At 40.0% G+C, this 25098-nt stretch overlaps 1 protein-coding gene across 4 annotated transcripts in view; it reads right to left on the bottom strand.

The window, feature by feature from the left end:
• The window catches only part of Tmem255a (transmembrane protein 255A), a 63415-nt gene that overhangs the window by 23362 nt on the left and 14955 nt on the right, over positions 1-25098 (bottom strand). Inside the window, exons 3-8 of one of the 4 annotated variants that reach the window (XM_008833936.1) lie at positions 23500-23562; positions 20929-21018; positions 13804-13872; positions 12308-12379; positions 11807-11895; positions 2108-2270 (exon numbers count right to left, since the gene is read on the bottom strand). In XM_008833936.1, the coding sequence (XP_008832158.1) occupies positions 2108-2270; positions 11807-11895; positions 12308-12379; positions 13804-13872; positions 20929-21018; positions 23500-23562 (546 nt within the window). The remainder of the gene's footprint in view (positions 1-2107; positions 2271-11806; positions 11896-12307; positions 12380-13803; positions 13873-20928; positions 21019-23499; positions 23563-25098) is intronic. The other 3 variants (XM_008833937.3, XM_029563975.1, XM_029563976.1) reach the window with 3 other exon arrangements.

Below are 25098 nucleotides of genomic sequence, written 5' to 3'. Positions count from 1 at the left end.
AAATTTTTATTTCATGTTAATTAGTAGAGGTGATAAACATTACCACTGAAATCTACCTGATGACTTCATAGACATACTCAGGTGCCAAGGATCCAAGTATAACTGCCTGATACATAGAGATTAGAGATGCATGTGCAAACATCTAAGTGTAAGCAGCATTAAAAATGAGTCTTTCTGTAGGAAACTATATTTAATAATGAAATGAAGATCTTTTTAAATGTTAAAACCTCATTTAATTTTGTATCTTATAGGGTTTATTCTGAGCACAATATTGTGTAACTGTATTAATTGAACTGTAAACCTAAAGATTTACATCCAATTTTGAAAGAGATGCATCTTAGCTCTGGAAATTGTTATTGAATATGTCAATGCTGTTGTAATGAAATGCTTTTTCTAAGTATGTGGTTATTAAATAAAAATTAAATAAAAAAAAACAAGTGTTAGTGGTGATGTGGAGAAGTTGGAATCCTTGTACACTATTAGTGGGAATACACAATTATATGTCTGCTGAGGAAAACAGATTAGCTCTTCCTTTAAAAGTTAAACCTGTTTATATGAAAAACCTGGAAATACGTATACCAACAAATACTTTTGTGGGAATGTTCATAATAGCATTTCCCCATGGCCAAAAGGTGGAAACAAATACCCATCAACAGATAAAAAGGGAAACAAATGTGGTATGTCTATACAATGAAATATTATTCAGCTATTAGAAGAAATAAAGCAGTGATCTATGCAAAAAGATAGATAAAACTTAATATTATGATAAGTGAAAAGAGTCACATAGAATTTCATGTATTATATTAGTCTAGCTATAGGAACTATCCAGAAGAGGCGAATCTATAAGGACAGAGAGCACATTAGTGGTTTCTTGGGGTTCAGGACAAGCAGAATAAGGAGTAGCTGTTTAATGGCTATAGGTATTCTGTAATGAAAGAGCTGTAGAGTTAAGATAGACATTGTCCTTCTTGTCTACTTTCAAAATTAAGGTATTGAAATTGAAATAGGCTAGTTAATATGCCAAAAATGTTAAAATCTTGTATTACTAACCTCTCTGAGGGAAGGATTTGATAATTCTCCATGGTGACAGAAGGAATTGAGATGTGAAGGCAAAGTATGCAAGTCCCTTTTAGGCACAAAGTAATTTTCTAAGCATATGTGAAACATTCCTTTAAATCAGTGATCCTCAACCTTGACTAGACATCAGAATCACCCGAGGAGAGGGTTCTTTAAACATCATTGATACGTGGACTTCCATTTACACCAGCTAAGTCAGAATGTCTGGAAAGAGGCCCAAACATGTGGATTTACTTATTTTTTTAAATACAACAGGTAATTCTGAAGTCAGATTAATAACTATAGCTTGAAACTAACAGCTTTGTAACTGGCAATTAAAGTTTATCAACTTAGCAAACAAATTTTTTGAAGTGCTTTGAAAGAGAGAGTATGTACAGTTACTGAGGAAGCTTGTATTGCATGCTAAGTGCTCCTGGGCTTTTGCAGACATGGACACAAATGTGGAAAAGATTTGAAAGAGAGGAACAGGAATGTAGTATGCTGAGGTTGATTGAGGTTGAGGTTGAGGTTGAAGGCAAGACCTGACAAGCAACTTAGCCTAGGGCTGACTCTTCAAGTACAATAAGAAAAGAACCTGAATGCTTTCACTAAAAATAAAAATCCAGGGTGGAATTCCTGGAGAGGCTCAGACTATTATTAAGCTTACCTACAGGGGAAAAAACGTCTTTTTTCTTCCTTGTCTCTCAAAGACTTTTAAGTAGAAAGCTAACCAAAAAGTTTCTACTAAAAGTGTTAGGGAAGGAGGGTATGATGGGTTGTTTACATAAGCAGAGTGAAGAGGAGGACTGAAAAACCCCTTCCTCCCACCTCACTCTCCAAATATGCCTCAAAATCACAGGAAATTCATGTTAATGACAAATCTACACAGATTAATGATATTTCTGCCTCATTTAACTTGACATACTTGAAGTCAGCTACATTCTGTTTCCTCCCTCCAAATTATGCATCTCCATTATCTCAAGCATCCTAGCCTTGTCCCCTGTACCCAAAGAGAAGTTACTGTGAAATGGAAAGTCACTTTCTTCCTTACCATATCCTTAAAGCCTCCAAGGACAGCAGCAGTGATGATGCCCAGGAACAGGCCAACGATGTTGAGGATGGTGGCAGACCAGAGCAGATGGTACAGGTGGATGATGTCCTGGCAGCTGCTGACATCAATGTATTCATAGTACCCACCGGTGATTTCCACCCTGCTTCATGGGAAGAAGCACATTGCTGTCAGTCCCCTAGGAGCACTTGAGCTATCTCCGTTGACCTCACCATCGGGGATTGGGTACCATAACAATAAATTAAAGTGTGACTGCTGTTTGTCTTTAAAAAAAATATTACCTGTCAGAGAGATTCTTGTAGCTATCACTAACACTGACACTAATCCTAGATAGCGTTTATTGGCACATGCTATCTAGCAGGCCCAGTGTTAAGCATTTCAAATATGTTGATTCATTGAGTAATACAATAATAACAATTATTGTCCAATACAATAACTAATAACCATATGTGGCTATTTAAATTTAAATTAAGTACATTTAATTTTTACATGTTTTGTCTTATCACACATTTCAAGTGCTCCATAGCCACATATAAATAATGGTTACTGGACTGGACAGAATCTATTATAGAACATTTCATCTATTATGACATCAAGGCCTATCAGCACTATAAATCCTTACAATAGTCTACAAGGTAGATGTGGCTACCATTCCCACTTTTCAGATGAAGAAAGAGAAGCTCGGGGAGGTTAAGAAATATGTCCACATCATAAGTGGTAAAGCTGATATCTGATTTAGGCTTCAAATGCTTCAATATCCCTTCTCTCAAAGCAAATCAAATAAAACAACTTCACCCCTCACCCCCCCCAATATCCTAACACAGAAAACTGAATTATGACACAAAACCCCAGAATATTGTGTGTTTAGAGAGGCCTTCCCTTGTCCAAAGATGCCCACACTCAGCCCAATGACTCTGAGTCACATTACTTGCACATTACTTGTGTCCTCCCCCACAAATACATATGTGAAAGATGTAACCCCTCATACCCACAGATTCTGCATCTTTAGAGTCAATCAACCATTAGTTGAAAATATTTAAAAGCTTGTGTCTGTACTGAACATTTATAGACCATGTCCTGTCACTGTTCCATAAATAATATAATGACACTTACATTGGATTAGTTAACCTAAAAGTTATTTAAAGTATAAAGGAGGCTGTCTGGGGGTTATGTACATGAAGATATTATCCATTTTTTACTATGGACTTGAGCATCTAGAGATTTGTTTTGCATCAGCAGGGGATTTGGAACTTGAACCAATCCTCCTCTCTTACCAAAGGATGACTGGGAGGGCATTTATAGATAGGGGTTTCAGAAGATAATTAAGGCTAAGTGTGGTCTTCAGAGCGGGGACTTCATCTAATAAAACTGGTAGCCTTACAAGAAGATGAAGATCCAGAGAGCCACCACTAGAAAGCAACCCTGCTGTCACCCTAATCTCAGACTCTGAGTTGTGACAACATGAATTTCTGTTGTATATCCCATCTAGTCTATGGTAGTTTCTTATGGCAGCCCAAGCAGACTAACACATTACCCTTCTGTCATTCTTCAGTAGCCATCATTTCTATGTAAAATTAGCTTACTGGTGTGTTTATATAGTTATTTTCTTTCTCACATACTTGAATATGAATTCCATGAAGGCACAGACTGATCATTTTTTCCACTACTGTTGTAGAGTTATTTCCTCCTAATGGAAACATTCCCTCCTGGAGGGAAGAAGAAGGAGGGAAGTTGGGTCAGCAACCTCCCTGTTATAGGAATACCAAAAACGAAAAACAAAGCAAAACAAAGCAAAAATCAAAGGTTAATCCCCAAAATGAACCAGGGAAAATTATTCATGTAAGAAAGGCTTTTTAATCTTACAAACGAATTTATCTTAGGATTCTCTAAGACTGGTTTCTCCAAGGAATTTAAATCAGTGTGGTTACAGGACAGACAGCAAACCATCAATATATGTGTCTGTGTGTGTTCTTTATATGTGGCTTCGAATGTCTCATATGTGCATATATGCATGTGTCTTAGAGGAAAAGATGGCAAAGCGTGAGCACATCCTAGGCTCAGTCTGAGTCCTACTGAGTCTGATAGAGTCTCTTGGAGTAGGACTCTGCATTTAGCAAGTCCATTTTTAATGATAGAAAACTTTCACAGTAGAATTTTAAGGGTTTATCAATTCATCAGAATTTGAATTGGTTTTCAATATTTAATTTTTTGGTCTTTTTGAGACATGATCTCCCTGTAGCCCCAGTTGGCCTGGAACTCACTGTGTAGGACAGGTTGGCCTTGAACTCTGAGAGATCCACCTGCTTTTGCCTCCCGAGTATTGGGATTAAAGGCATGCGCCTCCACACCTGGCTGGTTTTCAATATTTTTAAGATCATGTCTGAACAGCCCAATCATGAGCAAACCTTGGGTGTTCTGTGAGTTGGCACTGTACTACACCTTGGTAATGGGGCAGGGAGGTTGTACAAATTATTGCAGTTCCCAATAGACATAGCGGTACAGGGACAATCCCTTGAAAAGGGCAGGTCTATGTATAAGGTAAGTGTGGGAATATAGGGGCATGATAGTGGCTTGAGAGACAGCTTCTGACATCCTCCAATTATCTTTGCCTATTTCCTAAGACTACCAAAGAGTGAGCAAGTAGTATATAGAAGGCAATATGCAGAGCTGGAGAGATGGTTCAGCAGTTAAGAGTACTGGCAGTTTTGTAGAGGACCTGAGTTTGCTTCCCAGCACCCACATGGCAAATAACAACCATCTGTAACTCCAGTTTCAGAGATTTAACGCCCTCTTCTGGCCTCCACGGGCCTTGCACAACATGGGTGTACTTACATGCATGCAGGCAAAATGCTCATAAACATAAAATAAAAATAAATTTAAAAATGTAAAAACAAAAGAAGGCAGTATGCCCTAGCAGACTCTGGAGTCAGACTGCATTCGAATCCTGGTTGTAACTTAATTGCTGCCAGACTCTGAGTAACTTTCTTAACTTCTCTGAGCCTGAGAGATTTAATAAGAACATGCACAAAAGGGCCTAGTACTTGGGTCAGTGGGTGAAAGCACTTGCCTTGCAAGCCTGTAACCTGAGCTAGATACCCAGAATCCACATTTTTTTAAAAATAGATGTGGTGATACACATCTGCAATTCTAACATCCCTATGGTGAAATGGGAGGCTGGAAACTTGTGGACCAACGAGCAGCAGCAGAAGCAAGAGAGATCCTGCCTCAACAAGATGGAAGGTGAGATCTCATAAAAATTATTCTCTGATCTCTATACAAGTGCTAGATCACACACACACACACACACACACACACACACACACACAATTAAATTTGAAAAAGAATATGCACGAAAGTTCTCTAATACGTAACAAGTAGACAATTTTTTTTCTGTTACGAGAGCCACTGTCTGGAAGAACAATTCAGACCTTCGAACCATTAACACTTTAAAGGCACACATCTCCTCATGGAGATGTCAGTAGCTCGTTTAAGAGTATATAAAAATTTGGGGCATGAGATGTAGCTCAGTGGTAGAGCACTTGCCTAGCATATGCAATTCCCTTTATCCCATTCTCACGGGCCATAATAGAGATCCTATTACTATTATCTTGCTAAATGTGCTAAATGGGTATACTATTAAACTGACTTGTAATGACTTGTTGCTATACACATGGATTAATGCATCACTCAATTCTCACAAGAGAAATTTATTCTTAGAGCAAATGGCAATTAACAGAGACCAACAACTGGCTACCATGCAGAGAATAAGAGACTGTGAGGAGCTCAATCCTAAACAAGACACCTAATCACATCCTTTCCTCCAAAAGCTCAGGGATCATTGGAGAAGAGGGGTGGGAAGATTATAAGAGTCAGAGATGGTGGATGAATACAAGGAAACCATGTTTCCCAAACACAACAGGACAATTTCACATATGAACCCACAGCGCTTGTGACAGCATGCACATGACCTGCAGTAGCTCAAGCCAAACAAAATCCCAGCATGGAGGTGGGAGGTGAGCAAGAAGCCCCAACCCTAGCTGAGGAAATGTTGGCAATTGACAGCCTCTGTGAGAAGGAAAGTCAGTTTTCTTTAAGGGTGTGACACCTAGTAGGCTGACAAGGCTCCAGGGGATGGACCCACACTGAAGAGCATTTGGGGGACACAAATTAGACTCAGTCAGCCTTAAAAGAGTAATAGAGGGCTTGAAGGTGGGCTAGGGAAGTGGAGGTGGATCTGAGAGGAAATTGGGAAGTGTCTGAATAGGATCAAAATACATTGTATTTTGCCTCAAAGAAGCAATGAAAGTATTATTTCAAAGAAGAAAAAGTATTCATTTTACAGAAGATGTGGTTGATTTCAATTTGAGTGGGTTCAACAGTCATTTAACTTCTCAAACTGAACCATGAAGCACAAGAAAGTTAATGTTTAATTATAATACAGGGTTTTAGCAAATTAATGTGGTTTGCTTCTGTTTGAGATTCATGATTCCACTTGGTCCATTTTCTGGGCAAACTTCTCTGAAACTGTATCTTCCTAGTGCCCCCACCTTTGGGCCTCCAAGACTGCAAGGAACCCCTGCCAGATTCTACTACTGCTTGACTGATCTTCCTAAAATATAATTCTATTCATCTTATCAAAACTTTCTCATGACTTTCTATTACTTTCCAGAAAAAAAATATTGTCCAGGGCTGATGAGAAGGCTCAGTGGACAAAGGTGCTTGCTGGCAGGTGTGATGAACTGAGTTTAAACCCAAATCCCACATGGTGAAAGGAGAAAACTGTCTCCCACAAGTTGTTTTCTAATCTCCACGTGTGCACTTTGGTACCTGTATGCACGCACACACACACACACACACACACACACACACACACACACACACACAGAGTAACTAAAAAGTAATAAGAAAATTTTTAGAAAGAAAGATTGTCCAAATTCCCTTTTGCCACAATCCAGGCTAGGCTGCAGTTCTTAGACACCAAGACTAGATATTCTGGGCACTTACTCAAAACCTCTGCTCAGATTTTTCCTCTTTCGTGGAAGCTACCGCCTTTGGTTCCCTGCCTGTCTAAGTTTCTTTGACTCAAAGTTTCAACAGTGCCTTCTTCAAGGACTCCAGAGCCCGTTTGTTAAATGTTTCTCTGAACACCAACAGCCTCAGATACTCTTTTCTATCTATTTTGGCACACTGCCTATGTCGGTCTTTAGTTATTCATTTAAGCTAATACATATGGAGAGCCTGCTCAGTGCTGAGTACTGTGCTACAACCAAACCCAAGGCCACCATACTATATCTGTCAGACTTGGAAACACTTGAAGGCAAGGTCCATCTCTTACATTACATCTCTATGCATCTCTCTTAATGCCAAGAGTGATAGAAATATTAAAGACCATGGCTTATACTCAGCAAACGTGTTACTGAGTACAAAGCCCGATCACTGTGTTGATTAGGAGGTTGATTACCCAATATGGACTTGCACTTTCTTGACTGGGTTGGCCTGGGGAAGCAGATAACCTGTGGTTCAGTTACCACTTAACAAATGAGATGACAGCAGATCTTGGGGAAAACAGGAAGTCACTTTTCTGCTCTTCAATAAAGAGCAATTGTTGGCCGGAGGGGCAGCGGTTCTCCTCTCTCTCTGTCTCTCTCTCTCTCTGTCTCTCTGTCTCTCTGTCTCTCTCTGTCTCTCTCCATTTTTAGTTCCCCTTCCACAATCCTCCGTGGTAAACTGATTTTTTAAATGGTAAAACTATGTCTTGTTGATACCTAGTCTAGAACAGCCCCTGGCATGTATCAGGAGCCCAGTAAAGGAAGTAACAAATGCAAGCAAGCTGTCTTCTTTCATTTTGTTCCCAGCTGAGGCAGCTTACAAACCACTCCATTTCCTTTCATTTCCTGTAGGTTACACACGGAAAACCAGTGATATTGACTTGACCTCTCCAAAGATGAATAAGTAGATGAAACACAGAGATACTCTGAAAGGCAATTGCTGAGGAGCTATGTCCTAGAGAAAGCCACCTTCCTGCATAAGACTAAATGGAATAATCTATGTTTGGTATTAAAACCTCACCACCCATGACGTCAGTGAAGCTTTGTGGGTTCAAGGGGACAGTAGAAACTCTGTTTCTGTAGCACTGTACAAATGATGGCCTGATGTTTTTGTTCCCACTTTTTTTTTCTTGGCCTCCTTTCCAGGAAATGGACTGGAGGAGCTGGCAATTGATTAAAAATAGGCTTCGTGTGAGGAAAACAAATATGCATTTGGCAAAATTAAAGTCTCCAAGCCTCAAAATGCTGGTTGCTAGCTACATTTAGGCCTTGAGTTTAAGTCTTTGCTCTGGCTGCAAACATCTCTGGGTCAAGGGAAAATCTTTCCCCTCACTGAAGGACTTGTCCCCTCTTTAGTCTTATGACCTGCTTTATGAACTGATGAAAAGTTAAGCAAATCCCTTTCTACTGGCTTTACCCTGGGGATCTTGGCAGAAGGGAAGGGAACTGAGGGATGACTGAGACTGCCTTCCAGGTACAAAGTAGATTCCAGCCATTCCCAGGATTGATGATCTTTAGGAATAGTGCTCTCATGAGCATGTTAGTTGCCTAGTCTACTGTTTTTTTTTTTTCCTGGTGAAGAGGAAGTCGTTTTTGCTCCTTTTCAACAACTGTCACTCTGTTTTCATCAGTTCTTTAGTCATACCTGGCCCTGTGCTTGGGTCAGGCGATTCTGATAAGATGGAATCATACTCTCTGATCTTTGGAAGTCCGTAGCTTAACAGTATGTCTCATCAAGTTCTTTTTAAAAAGATAACTCTTGTACTAGTTGCTTTAAGAAAGCAAGTCAGTTATTGTGAAATTTTGATTAACAGGAAGATAAACCGGATTTGAGACTCCATTTGAAAAAGAAAAAGAAGAGAAAATATTCACCTGAGGACTCAGATAAATGGAATTTAAAGTAACTTATGTGTTTAATCCTGTGTGTTTTCTGAAACACACCCATTGCAGAGACAAAGGTGTGCATGTAAGGGATCACTTCTTAGCTCGCTCCTCTAGGCCCTCTCACTCCTCCAGATCTCAGGCCCCATTTTGTTCCTGGAAGCTCAGAAATCCCTACTCCATAAAGCCATGGAACAGAAAGGAAGAGGAAGGCAGGGAGAGGCAGATGGACAGGAGAGCAGCAAGGAAGAGAAGAGGGTAGATGACAAGAGAAGGGAAGAAGACGTAAAGAGAGAGAAAAAACACGAGAAAAAGAGAAAAAGACAACGAGGGAAGAAGGGGAAGAGGATACCAAAGATAAGATGGCAATGTAACCCCAATTCCCCCAGGACTTAATTTATGTTCCTTTGATCAGTTTTGGGAAGATTGGTTCAGGAAGTGCAATTATAATCAACTTTCAATCATCCCTATTATGGAGGGAAATTCTGCATAGGTATTAGTTATCACTACGACATGAATAACTGAGTATCTCCCCTCCACCCCAGATAATCCCTACACCTCATTTGAGTCTTTAATGTCTCTTCCTCCACTGTCAAATCTTTCAGGAAAACTAGGCTGGTATTAGCAAAGGAAATAAAGGCTTAGGATGAGTTCTCCTCCTGTCAGCTCTTAAATCTTAAACCAAAGAAACTGGTCCTCAAATACTAACAGTAAAGGAGCATGCAGGAGAGTACACTGCTTCCCTCTGAGGCCTCTCCATCTAGATCCATGCAGAACCTCTCCCTTGGCACTTGATTCTCCTGCACTGAGTCTGAAAACAGAATGTACCTAGGCAGGCATGGCTATAGCAACACCCTCCATGGAGGAGTATTTGCTCATACTCTGCATCTTCCACTCACACATTATACCAGTTCTACCTTCTAAACTGTTCTTTAAAAACACTTCCTGTTTTCCAGTGCCACCAAACCAACCTGATCTAGGCTCCAGTCTCTGTAGCCTCCACTATTTCAGGGCATCCCCACTGACTCCACTCTCTACCTTGCTCAAGTTCATCGTCTATATCGCACCCTTCGATAGCTCCCAATTACCTAATAGCTAAGGCCAAAGTCCTTCCTATGGCCAATGGGTTCTCTGTCATCTGACTTTTGATTCCTGTTCTGCCTTCATCATTTTCTATAACTATCTCCACTTCTTACTTCCTGACAACTGCCAAAAATCTCTTCCCTATCTCTACTTGCTTTTCAGATTATCTCTTAGATTCCCACTTACCCTTTAAACCTCTGTTCCCAGATTACCTCCTCAACACGAACCTCTACTATAAACTCTACCTTTCATTTGTTTAGGCTGCCAAGTCCCTACTAAAGCCACTTATCCCAACTGCACTTGCTACACTGTTCATATGTCGGTTGTTTATGTTTTTTTTTCTCTACTAGTCTGGGAGCTGCCCAGTGGAAATATCTGTATTCCTAACACTTAAGTGTTTGGGAAAAAAGAATAAATGATGTATTAGCGATTAGAAGGCAAAGGGCCTGAATTGTTGTAGCATACTAGCACCAACACTGCCACTGCTTCGGGGCCTTTGTATTTTGCTGTCCCCTCTGCTTAAAGCACACTTTCTTTGGCTATCTTGTTGGGTTTTTTTCTTGCTTCATTCAGGCCTCTGCACAAATGGCACCTTCACAAAGAGGCACTCCATGCCTACTCTGTGTAACATAGCATGCACACATACACACACACACACACACACACACACACACACACACGCACTTACTTTTTTTTGCCTTTTTGAGACAGGGTTTCGCTGTAGCTCCAGATGGCCTAGAACTCACTATGTAGACCAGGCTAGCCTCAATCTTGCAGAGATCTGCCTGCCTCTGCCTCCCGAGTGCAGGGATTAAAGGTGTGCGCCACCACGCCAGACTACACACACTTCTACCTTATTAGTATCTACCACTCCTGCTTCATTTTTCTTCAGCACTCTAATCACCACCTAACAGTATATTGTGTATTAGGTATATGTATTCATTTCTTACCCCCACTAGAATATAAGCTCCATGGGAATTCAAAGACTTTTGCTTTAATCTCTGCTGAATCTACAGTGTCTAGAACAGGGTGAGGCACAGAGAAAGTGATCGATAATTGTTGAATTTAGACACAGTCAGTGCTGGATTTGATGACTATTTCTACTATTTTAATTTAATTTTTTAAATATTTATTGTTATTTTATGTGTATGAGTGTTTTGTCTGTATGTATGGATGTGTGCCACATGCATCCAATGCCTAGAGGTCAGAAGAGGGCATTGAATCCCCTGAGATTGGAGTTAAGGATGACTGTTAGCCACCATGTACGTGCTAGGAATGGAACCCAGGTCCTTTACAAGAGCAGCCAGTGCAGTAACTGCTAAGGCATCTCTCCAACCCTACTTCTACTAGTTTCAAGCTCTATGTGATCTTTCACTAGCTGTATCTTTCCTCTGAGCTTCACTTTCCTCACCTGTAAAATGAGGATAAGTCTACCTACTTCATAGGTAAAAATTAAACATAAAGAAAATTGAATGAGATCAAGTATGTGAGAGCATTCAGCATGATGCTTGGCAGAGATGGCAGGTCATGCCTGCTGGGTGGAATCTATGGCAGACCAATATCTACTACTTCTCTGATCTCCATGATACACCCTTCACCACCCTTGGTTCTCATAGTGCCCAAAGTAGTCAGTCAAACGATTACTGCTTGCATGTGGCACAACACTCACTTGCCACAGTTGTAGAGGTCACAGCAGAAGCAGGTATTTCCCCGAATGCGAGGTGTGCAGAGTCCACGGCTAAGCTGAGGGCAGTTCACCTGAAGCACAAAACAGCAAGGAGATAAGGTAATACTGGATGGGAGAATTGATTCTGTGAGATTCAAATGTTAATCAGTGAGTGATGGGGACAATAAGGATGGCTGTGGAATGAAAACACACACACACACACACACACACACACACACAAGAAAGGTGGGGCTAGGCAGGGAAGTGGCCATATTTGTGCATAAGGCAACTCCCTGTGTGGCTGGGATTTTGTTCAGCCACAGCCACAGCCTTTAGTGCCCCATTCCTAAGGGGTAGAGATAGAAAAGAGGAAGGACAAATGGAATATTAAATGGACATTAGGATATGAGGATGTAAGAGGAAAATCAAGACACAGGAGGAAAGAGGATCATGTGGACAGTAAGCCACACGGGCTATCACATGCATACTGAAGTACAATGCTACCTCTCTAGCTGCCTGGGTAAGGTTCTTCATAAGTCTCGTGGAAGTAGAAAGTTTGGTTGTGGAGCTTATGATCTTACACAAGAAAAACAGAATTAGTGTAACCAAAATTATAAGCCAGCATGTCCAAGCCATTATCAACATTTTTTACTGTCAACAGATTAACATAAGAAAGATATCACAATGAAATCAGGAGAAGAGCTATAATGGTTTTGAGTTTACACATTTTGAGTTTATAAAATGTTTTTCAAAACTGAAAAATAAGTAATAACTTCAAATTACCTTCTCTTGCTTGCAAGTTTTCTGGGTTACCTCTCCTACTTGGGTGTAGTGAAGTGTTTTTATATTTGTTTAGCTTTGTTGCAAAAAATATTCACAGTAAGCAGGCATTTTTCTCCAAATGCCTATTATTGCCTTCTGATTATGCTGTTAGCACATACACATTTCTATTCTTCCTTCTAAAGCAGGAAGAGTTAGAAAAAAATGGCAATTTTGTGGTACCTAGCAAAAGAGGGGAGTAAGTGGATGGCAGAACACTAATAAAAACGTTTGACATGATGCCTTGGGAGCAAGACTATGATTCTATCTAACTCCAAGGGCACCATTAATGTTGTCTTTTAAGTAAAATGGCTTCCCCTGACGTTGTGTGATGCAGTGGCCATTTTGTCTCATCTCAGTTTCTTTTTCCCTTTCTAATCACAAGTGTGCTCTTTTTCAAACCATTCTCAGAGTGAATGACTTTCATTTTGAGATTAATAGAGTACCAACTTGTCATAGTTTTCAGAAACATAGGTAAAGTTTTTTGTGACAGATCTTTTGATCAAGAAGTGATTATGGTGTACGGAAAGGAAAGTGTCCCACAAATGTTGTTACTGCTATTGCCTCTAGCTCTGAGGACATAAGGAGCAAACATGTACAGGGCAGAAAAGAAATACTCTCACGGTCCTACTCAAGGAGTATTAAGCTGGACTCTCGGAGGCACCATGAGAAGGGCCAGGCTGGCCATCTGGACTTTCTTAGAGGCTTGAGATAGACCACGGTTGATAAGTTACCCTCGTTTAGCCTGCAGGCCTTTTCCATGTGTAGGACTCAAGCTCTGCTTTCTTAGCCCAGGCCAAGTGTCCTGATGGAGTTCCCACCTTCTTCCAGCTGGGTACCAAGTCCAGGCAACTGAATCATCATCAACAGAGATTGGGAAGGGAAACAGTCTGTTCTCTCACCTGCCCCTCTTGGGATCAAAGCCACACAGTGAGAGGTTGCTGGGTATGGTCAGAGGGACAGCCTGTGTCCACAAAACAAAATAAATCTGATTATGCCTCACAAGGCTCCAATCTATGACATGGTCTCATTAGCACTGTGCTCTGACCCACTGGACAAATAGCTCAAAACACCTAGCAGTAAATCTTAGGCTTGTGGAAAGAAGTAATAAAGAAAAGATGCTTCAGATGACCAAGACACTTTTTCATGAGATAAAGACATGCAGCATCACTGCAACTCACCTCCTCAGCTTCCTTCTGGGATGTCTTAGGAACATAGTGGCACCGGTTAGCATAGAGTGGTTTCAGATCCTGTAAAAGGAAACACCAAATCAAAGGTGTTTGGGCTTTGGAAAAGAAAATATCAACTCCGCCTGCTAATGAAGGACATACACATACACATACAAACACACACACACACACACACACACACACATACACATGCATGCATACGTGCACACACAAGCAGTAGGTCAGATTAATTTCTAAAAGTTACCCATCTAGGGAGGCAGAGAATGTAAGGATCAGGCAAAAACATTCTAATAGCTGCTTTCTGTTGGACCACTTCGAATAATGAGAAACTAGGAAAGCTGATTGAAAAATTAGTTTCTTGAAATTTCCCCTCTGTTTCCTTTTACTTCTAGTCTTTTTCTTCTTGCAAACAGTCCTTAAGGAGGAAGATTCAAAACCCCAGGTTATTGCAACATTACACTTCCAAATGGAGAGAGCACAGCATCAGCTCCAAGGTCTCATTATCACCTGGGGACTACATGAGGGCTGGCTCATTTGTACTCCCTGCTGTCATTTCCATAGACTTTTCAAAAGGAAGAGCTGAAGAAGCTAGCCCCTGGAGGATGGGCAGCAGTGGAACCTGCTGGAAATTTGAACTCAACTGAACTACAAGCCGTTTTCACTCACCTATATAGACTAGATAAAGTCAATGAACTTCAAAACTATTTCTAAGGCAAAACAAAAACAATTAATGTGGGTCTGCAGAACTGCCGATTTATCCTGTGCTAAGTTTTCCAATAAACGAGCTCTCAAGGTATGAGGGTTGGGAAGAAGAGACAGAAACAAGTCAGATATGTCTGGAGACTTGCAACCAGAGGGTGCTGTCATTTTCAGAACTAATGCTAAGCATACCTTTTATAGTGGAGGTCCTTGGCCAAGTTAGTCTAAGACAGTGGCCTATGCAAACTGGCCTTAAGGGTTTATTTCAAAGTGTCCAAGCAAACGAAATTTCTCTTTTCCCTTTTTGCTTCTGCCCTTGCTTCTTTTGCCATTTCTAATCCTAGTGGGTACTTCCCCCCCCATACATATGATTTAGAATCCCATGGGCTAGGCACTGAGTACTTCTTGTCTCCTATCCAGTGCCCCCCATCAATGACCTTGAAGTTTCCATCAGCTCCTTCTACATGAATATCTTTGCTGTCCAGTGTTACAAAAGAGCATTGCTGTTAATTCAGTCTAGTGTCAGATTGGAAAGGATTCTCATGCTCACAGCTGGCAGAGTTTATTTTCCACATTAGAGTAACAACAGACACATTATTATTGTGCTGAAGAAGAGACTTGACATGCTTCTGGTCACTGCCCTGTGACCTCCTGGTTTTGCAAAAGCCATTCAGCCACTACTTGCTCTAAACAAAAATAGCCATACAGAATGATTGCCTACTTGCTGTTTCTGGCTGCTACTCTACACTTAAGCCCCAGAAGGAGAGCAGGACCAGGCAATTCAGAGGTGAGAAAAGGTCACTCCATCAGTGCTTGTAACCTCTTTAGCCTGAAGGGCTCTCAATTTTGGCAAGAAAGAATGTAAAGGGATACTGCTATATGTTGGATGTCTACTCTGTGCCAGGTCCAAAGGGACATGTTTCATACCCACTATTTAATTTCACTCTCTTTCTAATCCTGAAAAATAGGTTACTATTATATACATTCGAAAGAAAAAGAAACTGTGGTACAAGAAAGCAAACTTTTCCACTTAGTTAATGGCCATAGGTGTGAAGATGGGGAAAGAAAGGGAACACAAGACATGAAAGAGAAAGAACAATATGCATTAAAGGGATGTGCCAGAAAGTAGGCCTTGGGAAATTTCAGGTTAAGCCAAAGAATCATGGTAAGATGATGTTAAAGGGCCTCAATAACAAGACAGGCTGGCTCTAACCCACCTAAGTTGTACTAGGATCTAAACATGTCCTTATTTAAGTTGGATAATTGATATGATACATTAATAAAGCTCCCATCCCCAAAATGATTTACATGCCAATGACAACTGCTGATTATCCTTCAGTGTTAGCAGAAACATTTCTGCAAAGATTTAGCTAGCTTTATCCCCTAGCATCTGTTGTAACTAAAAGAAATCAGGTTTGTAGAAAGGAAGCGAAGACTAATTACCCTCCACAGGAGAGCATTATTAGTACAGATCGAATCATGACCTTAGGCAGCCATGTAGGGTGCTGTAGGGACACAGACCATTCAGTTCTGTAGGTCAAAGAGTTTCTTATTCTCACAGGTTTTCTGAGGTGGAGAGGGGCAAGTTCCACATCATGTGACATGTACTAGAAATGACATGGCACTGAGAAAAGTTATAATTCAAAGGTGTCAGGTTTGGGCATCAGGGAAAGCTGGGCTTGCTGGAAGCTGCAAGGGAGAAGGAGAGAAGTCAACACTATGGGAGCTCCAAGGTCATAGCATACTTTCTTATCAACTTTCTGTCCAGAGAGAAAGTCTGCATGGGAGTGCGGCCTGATTTCTGGGACAGAAAAGCAACTAGATAGAGGATCTGTGGCTTAACAGCATCATGACACAATGCCATTAAAATCTACTGAATCAAATGCTATAGTAAGTCACTAACTGGAGAACATACAAAAGGCTTTAGGCCCAGAGGTGAATAGGAGACAAGCCTCCACATCTGTGCGGGATTATTTAGATTATGTTAGCCTCTGGGCATGCCTGTGAGGGATTATTTTAGTTAGGCTAATTGATGAGGGAAGATCTACCCCAAAGGACAGCAGTGCCATTCCCTGGGCTGGGGTCCTGCACTGAACAAGGAGAAAGTGTGACAAGTACCAGCATTCATCTCTCCCTGCTTCCTGACTGCAGATACACTGTGACCAGCTACTTCAAGCTCCTGCCACCACAACTTCCCTGCCTTGATGGACTGTATATACCCTCAAACTATGAGACAAAGTAAACCCTTCCTTCCTTCCTTCCTTAAGCTGCTTTTGCCAAGATACTGTAACATAGCAACAGGAAAAGTACAGGGAATCGTCCAGTAAATAGAGCTTGTAATTTTTCACCATTGCCTTTCATTGAACCAGTGCTCAAAAATGTTAGGGACACAAGGGAGATGCAAATCTAAACCAAGATATACTGCCTCACAACTCAATAGCAAAATTAGATAACATTGAGAATTGGTGAGGATGTGAACAAATCCAAATCCTCATACATTGCTGGTGAGAGTATAACACACACAGTGCAGCCACATTGGAAAACAGTCTGGCAGTTCTTCAAACAATTAAATATAGTTATCACATGTCCTAGCAATGCCATTCCTGGGTGAAAAGGAAATGAAAATGAAATCAGACCTATTCAGAAACATGTTCTCAAATGTTAATAACATTATCATACATAATAGGAAAATGTCAGAAATAACCACAAACATTACTGATGAATGGACAAACAAAATGTACTATATACACAATTAATTATTTATTATACCATAAAAAGGAATGAAGCAATAATCTATGATAACCTGGATGAACCTTGAAAACATTACACTAAGTCAAAGAAGTCAATCACAAAAGTCCACATATTACAGAATTCTTTTAGTATGAAATGTCTAGAATAGAAATATCTATTAAAAATGAAAGCATATTAGTGATTGCTTAGGGATGGGAAGGATGGGGATATATGATAAAATGTGTAAAAAATGTGGAATTTTTTTTGACACAACAAAAATTAAAAATTGATATTGCACGTAACTGTGAATATACTAGGAAACACTAAATTATACTCTATAAATGAGCAGGTTGTAGGGGGTATAAACTGTATTTCAATAATGTTTTTAAAATATTAAAAGTGGAAGAAAAAGAGGGAAAAGGAAGCCATTTTAGTTCATGATGCCATCAAAATCTACTGCAGGCTTGTTAGCCACTAGGCCTGTGTTGCCATGGAAACTGTCTCAGAGTGAATACTGCTTGTCAAATGGGGATAATAATGCCTGCCCTACATATCTCACAGGATTGCTATGGGTCTCAAATGAGATAATAGATGTGAGGATGCATTGAAAAGCTAAATGTACTGCACAAAAACAAGAAATTAGTGTTATTAAGATAGTTCCTCTTGAATACAGAATAGCATGCTATGATTGACTATAGCCAATGCTACACAAATATGTATATATTCAGAGAATAATATGCAAAGACCATAAGAATTGCTGTGTTAAGAGGTAGAATAGTGACTGTTAGGAGTTACTGCTATGTTATTTATGAACCAAAAAATGACTTTTTTAAAAAAATGATACCTCTCTCAGCTAAAATCAGAATGCATTGCCCTGGTAGATAGGCTAATATTTATGTTCCTGGCCCTCAAAGAAAATCAGGGGAAAAAAAACACTGCTTACTTTTCTCTCTGCCTAAAAATTATATCCCGGGATAGTATTTCAGAGACTGCTTAGGTGACAGCATTGACCATTTAATCTTGGCAAATTAATGGACTAACTCTTCTGTCTACAAGGAGAATCCAAGAAGAAGCTCAAATAGAATACTGATGTTTCAAATTATCCTGAACCAGATCTAGTCACATACTTGATACTCCTACAAATGACCTGAAAAAATTAGTCAATAACTAAAATGCGGTAACATGCTATTTGGCCCACAAAAATCCTTATAATTTAATTTTATTCTAACTCAATTATTTTAGAAAATATAATTTCCAGTAGTTTATGAGACATTTTCATCTTCAAGTTTAGTTCAGTTGATGAAACGTATGTTTGAGTTTGTTGTAAGGTCTTTGTAATATGTTATATCTTGCTCTTTATTTTAGTCTGTGATCCACATCATGGTGACTTTATGATTTATTAGCAACAAGGCTCTTTTGTCTTTCTAGCCTCCTTTCATTAAAAAGATATTTTTTAAGGTATGACTTGTTTTTATTAAGTCTTTCAGATTTTCTTACAGTGTGTGTTGATCACATTCATCCTCTTCCCCAAACTCCTCCATTTTCTGAGTACATTTATAAAAAAACAAATATATATGTTTAAAATATTTTATTTATTATTTTTATTTTATGTGTATAAGTGTATTGCCTGCATGTATGTAAGTGCACCTGTGTCTCACAATGCCCACAGAGGTCAGAAGAGGGCATCTAATCCTCTGGACTGGGGTTACGGATGGTTGTTTGCAGTCATGTGTGTCCTGGGATTTGAACCCAGGTCTTCTGCAAGAGCAGCCAGTGCTCTTAACCACTGAGCCATGTCTCCAGCCCCCAAACACAAATATATTTATGTTACATGCCAGAATTGTTTAACCTAAAAGTACACTATTTTCTTTTCATTTGTGAAGAAATAATGCCATTTGGGGTGGGGACCCTAAAAGTACTATGAGTTCTAAGCAATATGCTTATTATAATTCATGGAAAACTTCACCCTGGGCCAGAAATCTGAAACAGTGTGAAACAGACATGTTAAAAGAAGGACAAGGGCCAGAAGGTGCTATGTTGAATGGTGGTGGTGGTGTGTATGTGTGTGTGTGTGTGTGTGTGTGTGTGTGTGTGTAAGAAAAGTCATCAGTGGTCTTACCTAGCTGTAAATACTATGCACTGCAATACCAACCTGCCAGGTAAGATGTGCCCACTTGTGAAATAGTGGAATGACTGTTATGGGAGTAACCAACTGTTCTTTAATTGATTTGAAGCCCACTTTACAAGAGAGAATCTATACTTGCAAATCTGCTTAAAAGCCCATGGTGGAGGGTTGCAGGCCTGAGAGGAGACCTTAATTCTGTTGTTCAGCTAAACTGACCTATCAAGGAATCACCTTCTAAATACATGTTTATGCCCATAGGCAATTATCACTCTCAGACTTTTATCACAGAAGCCTTATGTCTGCACAAGGTGCTGTAAATAACAGATAACTGAATTATCAGCCCTAAACAGGACATTTATATTATCTTCTCTAAGACTCAGGAAATGTTGAGGAAGAAGAGGTGGAATGAATTTAAGAGCCAGAAAATAAAGAGAAGGGCTGTGAAATGCCATATTCTGTACAATACACATTTCTCAACAACAGTGGTTGACTTCACTGGGTCTGCAGAAGAATGGGCCAATCAGCAGCAAGCCATAGATGGAGGAGGAGCCCAGGGAGCTCCAACCCTCATTGCTGAGCTATTTCCTACCAACAAATTCAGGGAAAGGGAGAGCCATTGCTTTCCATTGTGTACATACTGATGATGTCACTAGATTCCAACAGATAGTCCCAATACAATGGTCACACAGATGTTGTCAATTTAAATGGGCCACAAACAAAACCAAAAGTCATGAATTTGGGCAAGGGACAGACAGTGAGGAGAGGGCATGGACAGGGATGGGAGGGAGATAAAAGAGGGTGTGAGGAGAGTAATAAGAATACATTATATACATATATGAAATTAACAATGATAAGAATGTTCTTAGTCTCATACTTTTCCAGTTAAGGATCATAGATTTGGGACTAGGAATAAATTGTCCTTACTCAAAGCACATCTTCTCTAGAGTGGGAAACATTTGACATCTGGACTAAAGGACTAGGGTCTGGGTGTGGGCTTTCGCTGTAGACTTTCTACAGATCTCAAAGCACATCACTACATTCCAACACTGTTAGAGGAACAGCAATCTTTAGGTGCATGAGAAAGGTGACTTTGTCCTCATAGTCCATTCTTATAGTTATTGAAGGGGAGGTTGGTCTTGGGAACCTTCCATGCTTTCAAGAAGTCATGTGGATTCCTGCTGCTCTTTCTCTACTTCCAAGACTAGTTCCAAGTCATTCCTCTCCCTGACTGCCCTCCTATTTGTCTTTCCAAATCTTATATGCCAAAGGGCTAGGTCTAGCTCTATCGCCACTGGGAAGCCTTCTCTGTTCTCCGGAGTCCAAGATGAACCACTATGGTACTTGGAGTTTATACATCCAGTTTAGACCCAGTTTTCTAGATGCTTGTGTTGTCTATTGATGTTCTTGACTGTCATTGAAGAAAAGGATCCTCCCTTCTGCCTTGTACAGGCATGGCTCTGAAAGCACTCAGCGTATATTCAATTTTGAAAGCACTCAGCATATATTCAATAGAGGCTTGCAGTGTTGCCTATTTACTTCAACTCAGGGCTGATAATACTCACAATGTGTCTGGCAGCAAAGACCCCATCAACGATGGCACAGCAAAAAGCTGCAATCACACCAAAGCTGATAAACACGATAGAGGCCACCAGCTGCAAAAAAGAACAAAATAAAAATATCTGTTATCTTTCCATTGTTGCTGCTTCTGGAGACTAGGTGATCCCCCAAGAGACTGTCAGCCAAAGCAGAAGTCAATAGCCTCTCACTGAGGGGGATGCATTTTTCAGTCATGCAGGATGAGTGGGCATGGGGGTAGGCAGGGAGGGAGAGAAGGGGCAACTGAAGCAGTTTTTTATATTTTCAGGGAAAGCTAAGAAATTCATTCTGTGAGCACCAAATGAAGAAGAAGCTTGCTGGTATCCAGCATGCTGTCCATGGAAGAATTTGACTGCATAGCCCTTCCATCCTCAGATTCAGAAAAATGTTGGACCTTGGACATCATGTGATCCAATCCTATATTTTATTTATGTGGAAATGGAGGCACAGTGAGGGGGAATGGTGTGTTCAGAGTCTCAATCTAGTCTATGGATGAACTTGGTACTCACCAACTCCTCATCCTGTGCTTTTTGCACTCCCTAACTCTGCTACTTGAAGACTTAGTGGGCACTGATGATGACAAGAATGATTCTTCGGTCCTACATAATCCTATATCACATTCTCCATCACTGCAGAAAGAGGGCATTCAACCTATTGGCACTTAAGTGTCAAAGGTGTTTTACAAGGATTGAAGACTCTTGAATAGATTGATTATGTGTGGCATATATAGAAATTTTCTCTTCCTGTTTTAAAATTTTTTGAGACAGGGGCCCATGCAACCCAGGCTCACCTCAAATTCGCTATGTAGCTAAGGCTGGCCTTGAACTTCTTATCCTACTGTCTCAGCCTCCCAGTGGCTGAGGTTACAGGCATGTACCATCATGTCTGGCTAGAAACTTTTAAGTAACAAAATGTTTGCTAAACCAGGTTGACCTATTCATTAATTATGTTAGAGAACAAATTTTCCTAAAGTGTGTCTTCCATTACCAAGACAATGATGCAACCCAATGTGTGGGGGTATAATTGTTTCTAGATGTCTCCAGAGCCAAGGAAAACTGATATATGAGCCACCATCTGCCATGGTTGACTCTCATAACTACACGGAATCAGCATTTTTCTTTCTTGAGGTTTTTGGGGAGAAAGAGGAGGAAATAACATGGCATCAAGCTATTCCCCAGGGAGAAGGAAAAAAATCAAAGCCAAAAACACCCTAGGGCTCTCCCACTTCAACAGGCTGAGAGGAAATACTTATCTCCTTTGGGAGTTGTTCAGAAACCTCTCTCCATAAATCTCACTTCACAGCACTGCAGATAATTGGTAAATAATGGATGAATGATGTCATGAAATTGGCATTATTAGCTATGCTATGATCAGCTCTACAATTAAAACTCTGCCATTATTTTGAATAATTTAAGCCCAAAGTGAAAACACAACTGGCAGGGGATGGAGTCCAGGTGAAATGGAAGAAGAAACTATTAGAACTCCCCTGACAGTGATTCCCATGTTGCTGGGGAAAACATATAGTTAGAATTCTCTGTCCCTAGAGGATACTATTTGATTAAACTAGCTGTTTAACAGACCCCATTATCAAAGTTTGGATGCCATAGACACTTGTAAAAGGGGAGTTTAATCAGTACACCATCTGACCACTCACCAAGCTTCTTGATTTACAAGTCTATAAAGCTGTAATGTACTTGCAATTTGGACTATACCTTCTACCCTTGTCCTCAAGGATACCTTCTCAAAATTCAACCAGGAAAATACATCAGCTTGCCTTTAGGGATCCCACTAAGACACTCAACTTTTTAAGCCACACTTTCAGTTAAGTGCTAATCCTTCCTTTCAACTATACAAACACTTGGCTTTGAATGATGGATAACAAAGATCTTTAAGTTGACTTCATAATTTTATTTTGTCTGTTCTATGTCTCAAGTACATTTATTTTCTTTGTCTTTTTTAGTTTTTGCTTTGTTTTAATTTTGTTTTAAAACAAGTTCTCATGTAGCCCAGGCTGGCCTTTAATTCAGAAAGTATTAGAAAATGATCTTGAACACCTGATCCTCCTGCCTCTACCTCCTGAGTGCTGGTTTTAGAGGCAAGCACCACCATGTCCATCTTATATTTTTCTTAATCAAAGTCTCTTGGATTTTAATCTCCTAAAAGGTAAAGAAAGCAACCTTTGTGAAAGCTTTTCAAAAAGATTATGTATACGAACAGAAGATGTGAAAGTTGCTAATAATTCAGGACTACAGTAATGGATATCACAGAAACACAAGCATTCTAGGCAAGGACAACAGCCTGACTGAACAGGCTGAAACACTCCTTTGAGAATGAAGAAGAAAGCTTAAAGACACTGGGTATGTTAACGATGGAACACTGGGCAAGGTGCAAACTAATCCCAGACTGTGAGACAAATTCTCTGGAGGCTTAGGAGAAAAGGTGAAGTAATAGTTTTTTGTGACCAAATTTGCACAAGCTTAAAAGATGTGTTCCTTATCCACATAAGCGGTGAGCTTTCTTGAGGGATGTACACTTACCATCTGCCGTTTGTTCTCAATAAGATTTGATCCAATGATTCCAAGGAATGATCCAAAGCCAAGCTGTAAGGCAACAGAGTACACATAACATTTAGAAAAACAATCAGGCTGACCATACAGTCTTTCCAGCTCCTGAACAAGATTCAGGATTGTGGAAATGAACTGGAGTGTGTATATATATCAAAGCCATGTGTAGTTTCTTACACAAGCACAGTATGTACAGTGCAAGTGTGCTTTCTCATTATTTGCTAATTTTCTCTTATAGCAATTAATCATACCAAAAAAGAAACTCATGTGCCCCCAGACTAAAAGTAAAGGTCAACTATAGCTTTTTAGAGCCTGCTTATTTCAATTTTCATATCCATTACTTAGCAGGTGACTGGTGAGTCAGTAAGGGACATATAATGGTGAGACACAAACATTATCTTGTGATCTTTATCCATTTTTGAAAGGGACCTTCTACTCTGAAGCATGGATTACAGAATAAAGGTTTGCAGTGGCAATTTTTAATGCATCAGACATACTAATCAAACCCAGGAAGTACTTTAGAAATCAGCCAGCACCTTAACCCACACTAAAACAACAACAACAAAAAATAGAAATAAAAAAGAACCTTTTTTGAAAGCCTATATTTGTGGTTGACCCACTGCAATTTATGTTAGCACTTATTTACCCCTTTCCATCCCTGCTTCATTTATGGACAGAAAGCATTCATTAAAGGGTGAACAGAAATGGCAGTGTAAAATCCTGAAAAACAATTTCCCTGTCGAAGTGGCTGGGGTTACAGCTCAGCATAGAAGATCCCACTGCCCTCTCAGCTCTACCATTAGTGGACTGCTAAGTCTGCTGGTCTCAGCTGAAAATTGATCACTAACTGATAGCTACTGATGGAGATGAAAGTGGAAGAAATAAAAAGTGGTGAGAATGGACCAATAAATCTTAACAAGTGTTCAGTGGTGTAGTTACATTTCTCTTTAGCTTCGGTAACAGTCTTAGTTTGCACTTGCAGGTTTACCTTGGCTCCTAGGACCATCTGCTTCAATCTGAGGTTCCCAAGCTTTACACCTAGGCTGGAAAATCAAATGAACCCAAGGAGTGTGTTTAGTGAGACTGTCAGGGAACTGACTGATGGCTGCAGGATCCCAAGAATGAAAGAGACTGAAAGGAAGCAAAGATTCCTTCTGCAGGGCTGCTTGGCCAGATGCCTTTCTTGAGAAACACAAGCTGAAGTGGATGAGTGCATATCCCGTACCACTCCAAGACTACTGAGATGATTGATCCTCATGCAACAGGTGATCTGTGCCTTTCTCTCCATCTTATTTCAAATACAACTAAAATGTGTTGCCACAAAGTATACTGATTAAAACATGGTCATCACAGTAGCCTGTCTTACAAACTCATATTTTCAACCACTGTGTGAAACCTAGAACTAACTAACCACTTAACTTGTTTCCTTATCTGTAAAACAGGAGGGCCACAGTAAAGCTACTTTATAGAGCCTTGCAAGGATTAAGGAAAGCAATACATTCAAAGACCTTTGCATTGCACCTAGTATGTAGTAAGTAATAAGCAAATATTGTTTTGTTCTAGATATTATTA

Source organism: Nannospalax galili, unplaced genomic scaffold (genome assembly GCF_000622305.1).
Source record: "Nannospalax galili isolate Female #2095 unplaced genomic scaffold, S.galili_v1.0 scaffold75, whole genome shotgun sequence".
NCBI lineage: Eukaryota > Metazoa > Chordata > Mammalia > Rodentia > Spalacidae > Nannospalax > Nannospalax galili.
This window is presented reverse-complemented; position numbering and strand designations above follow the sequence as displayed.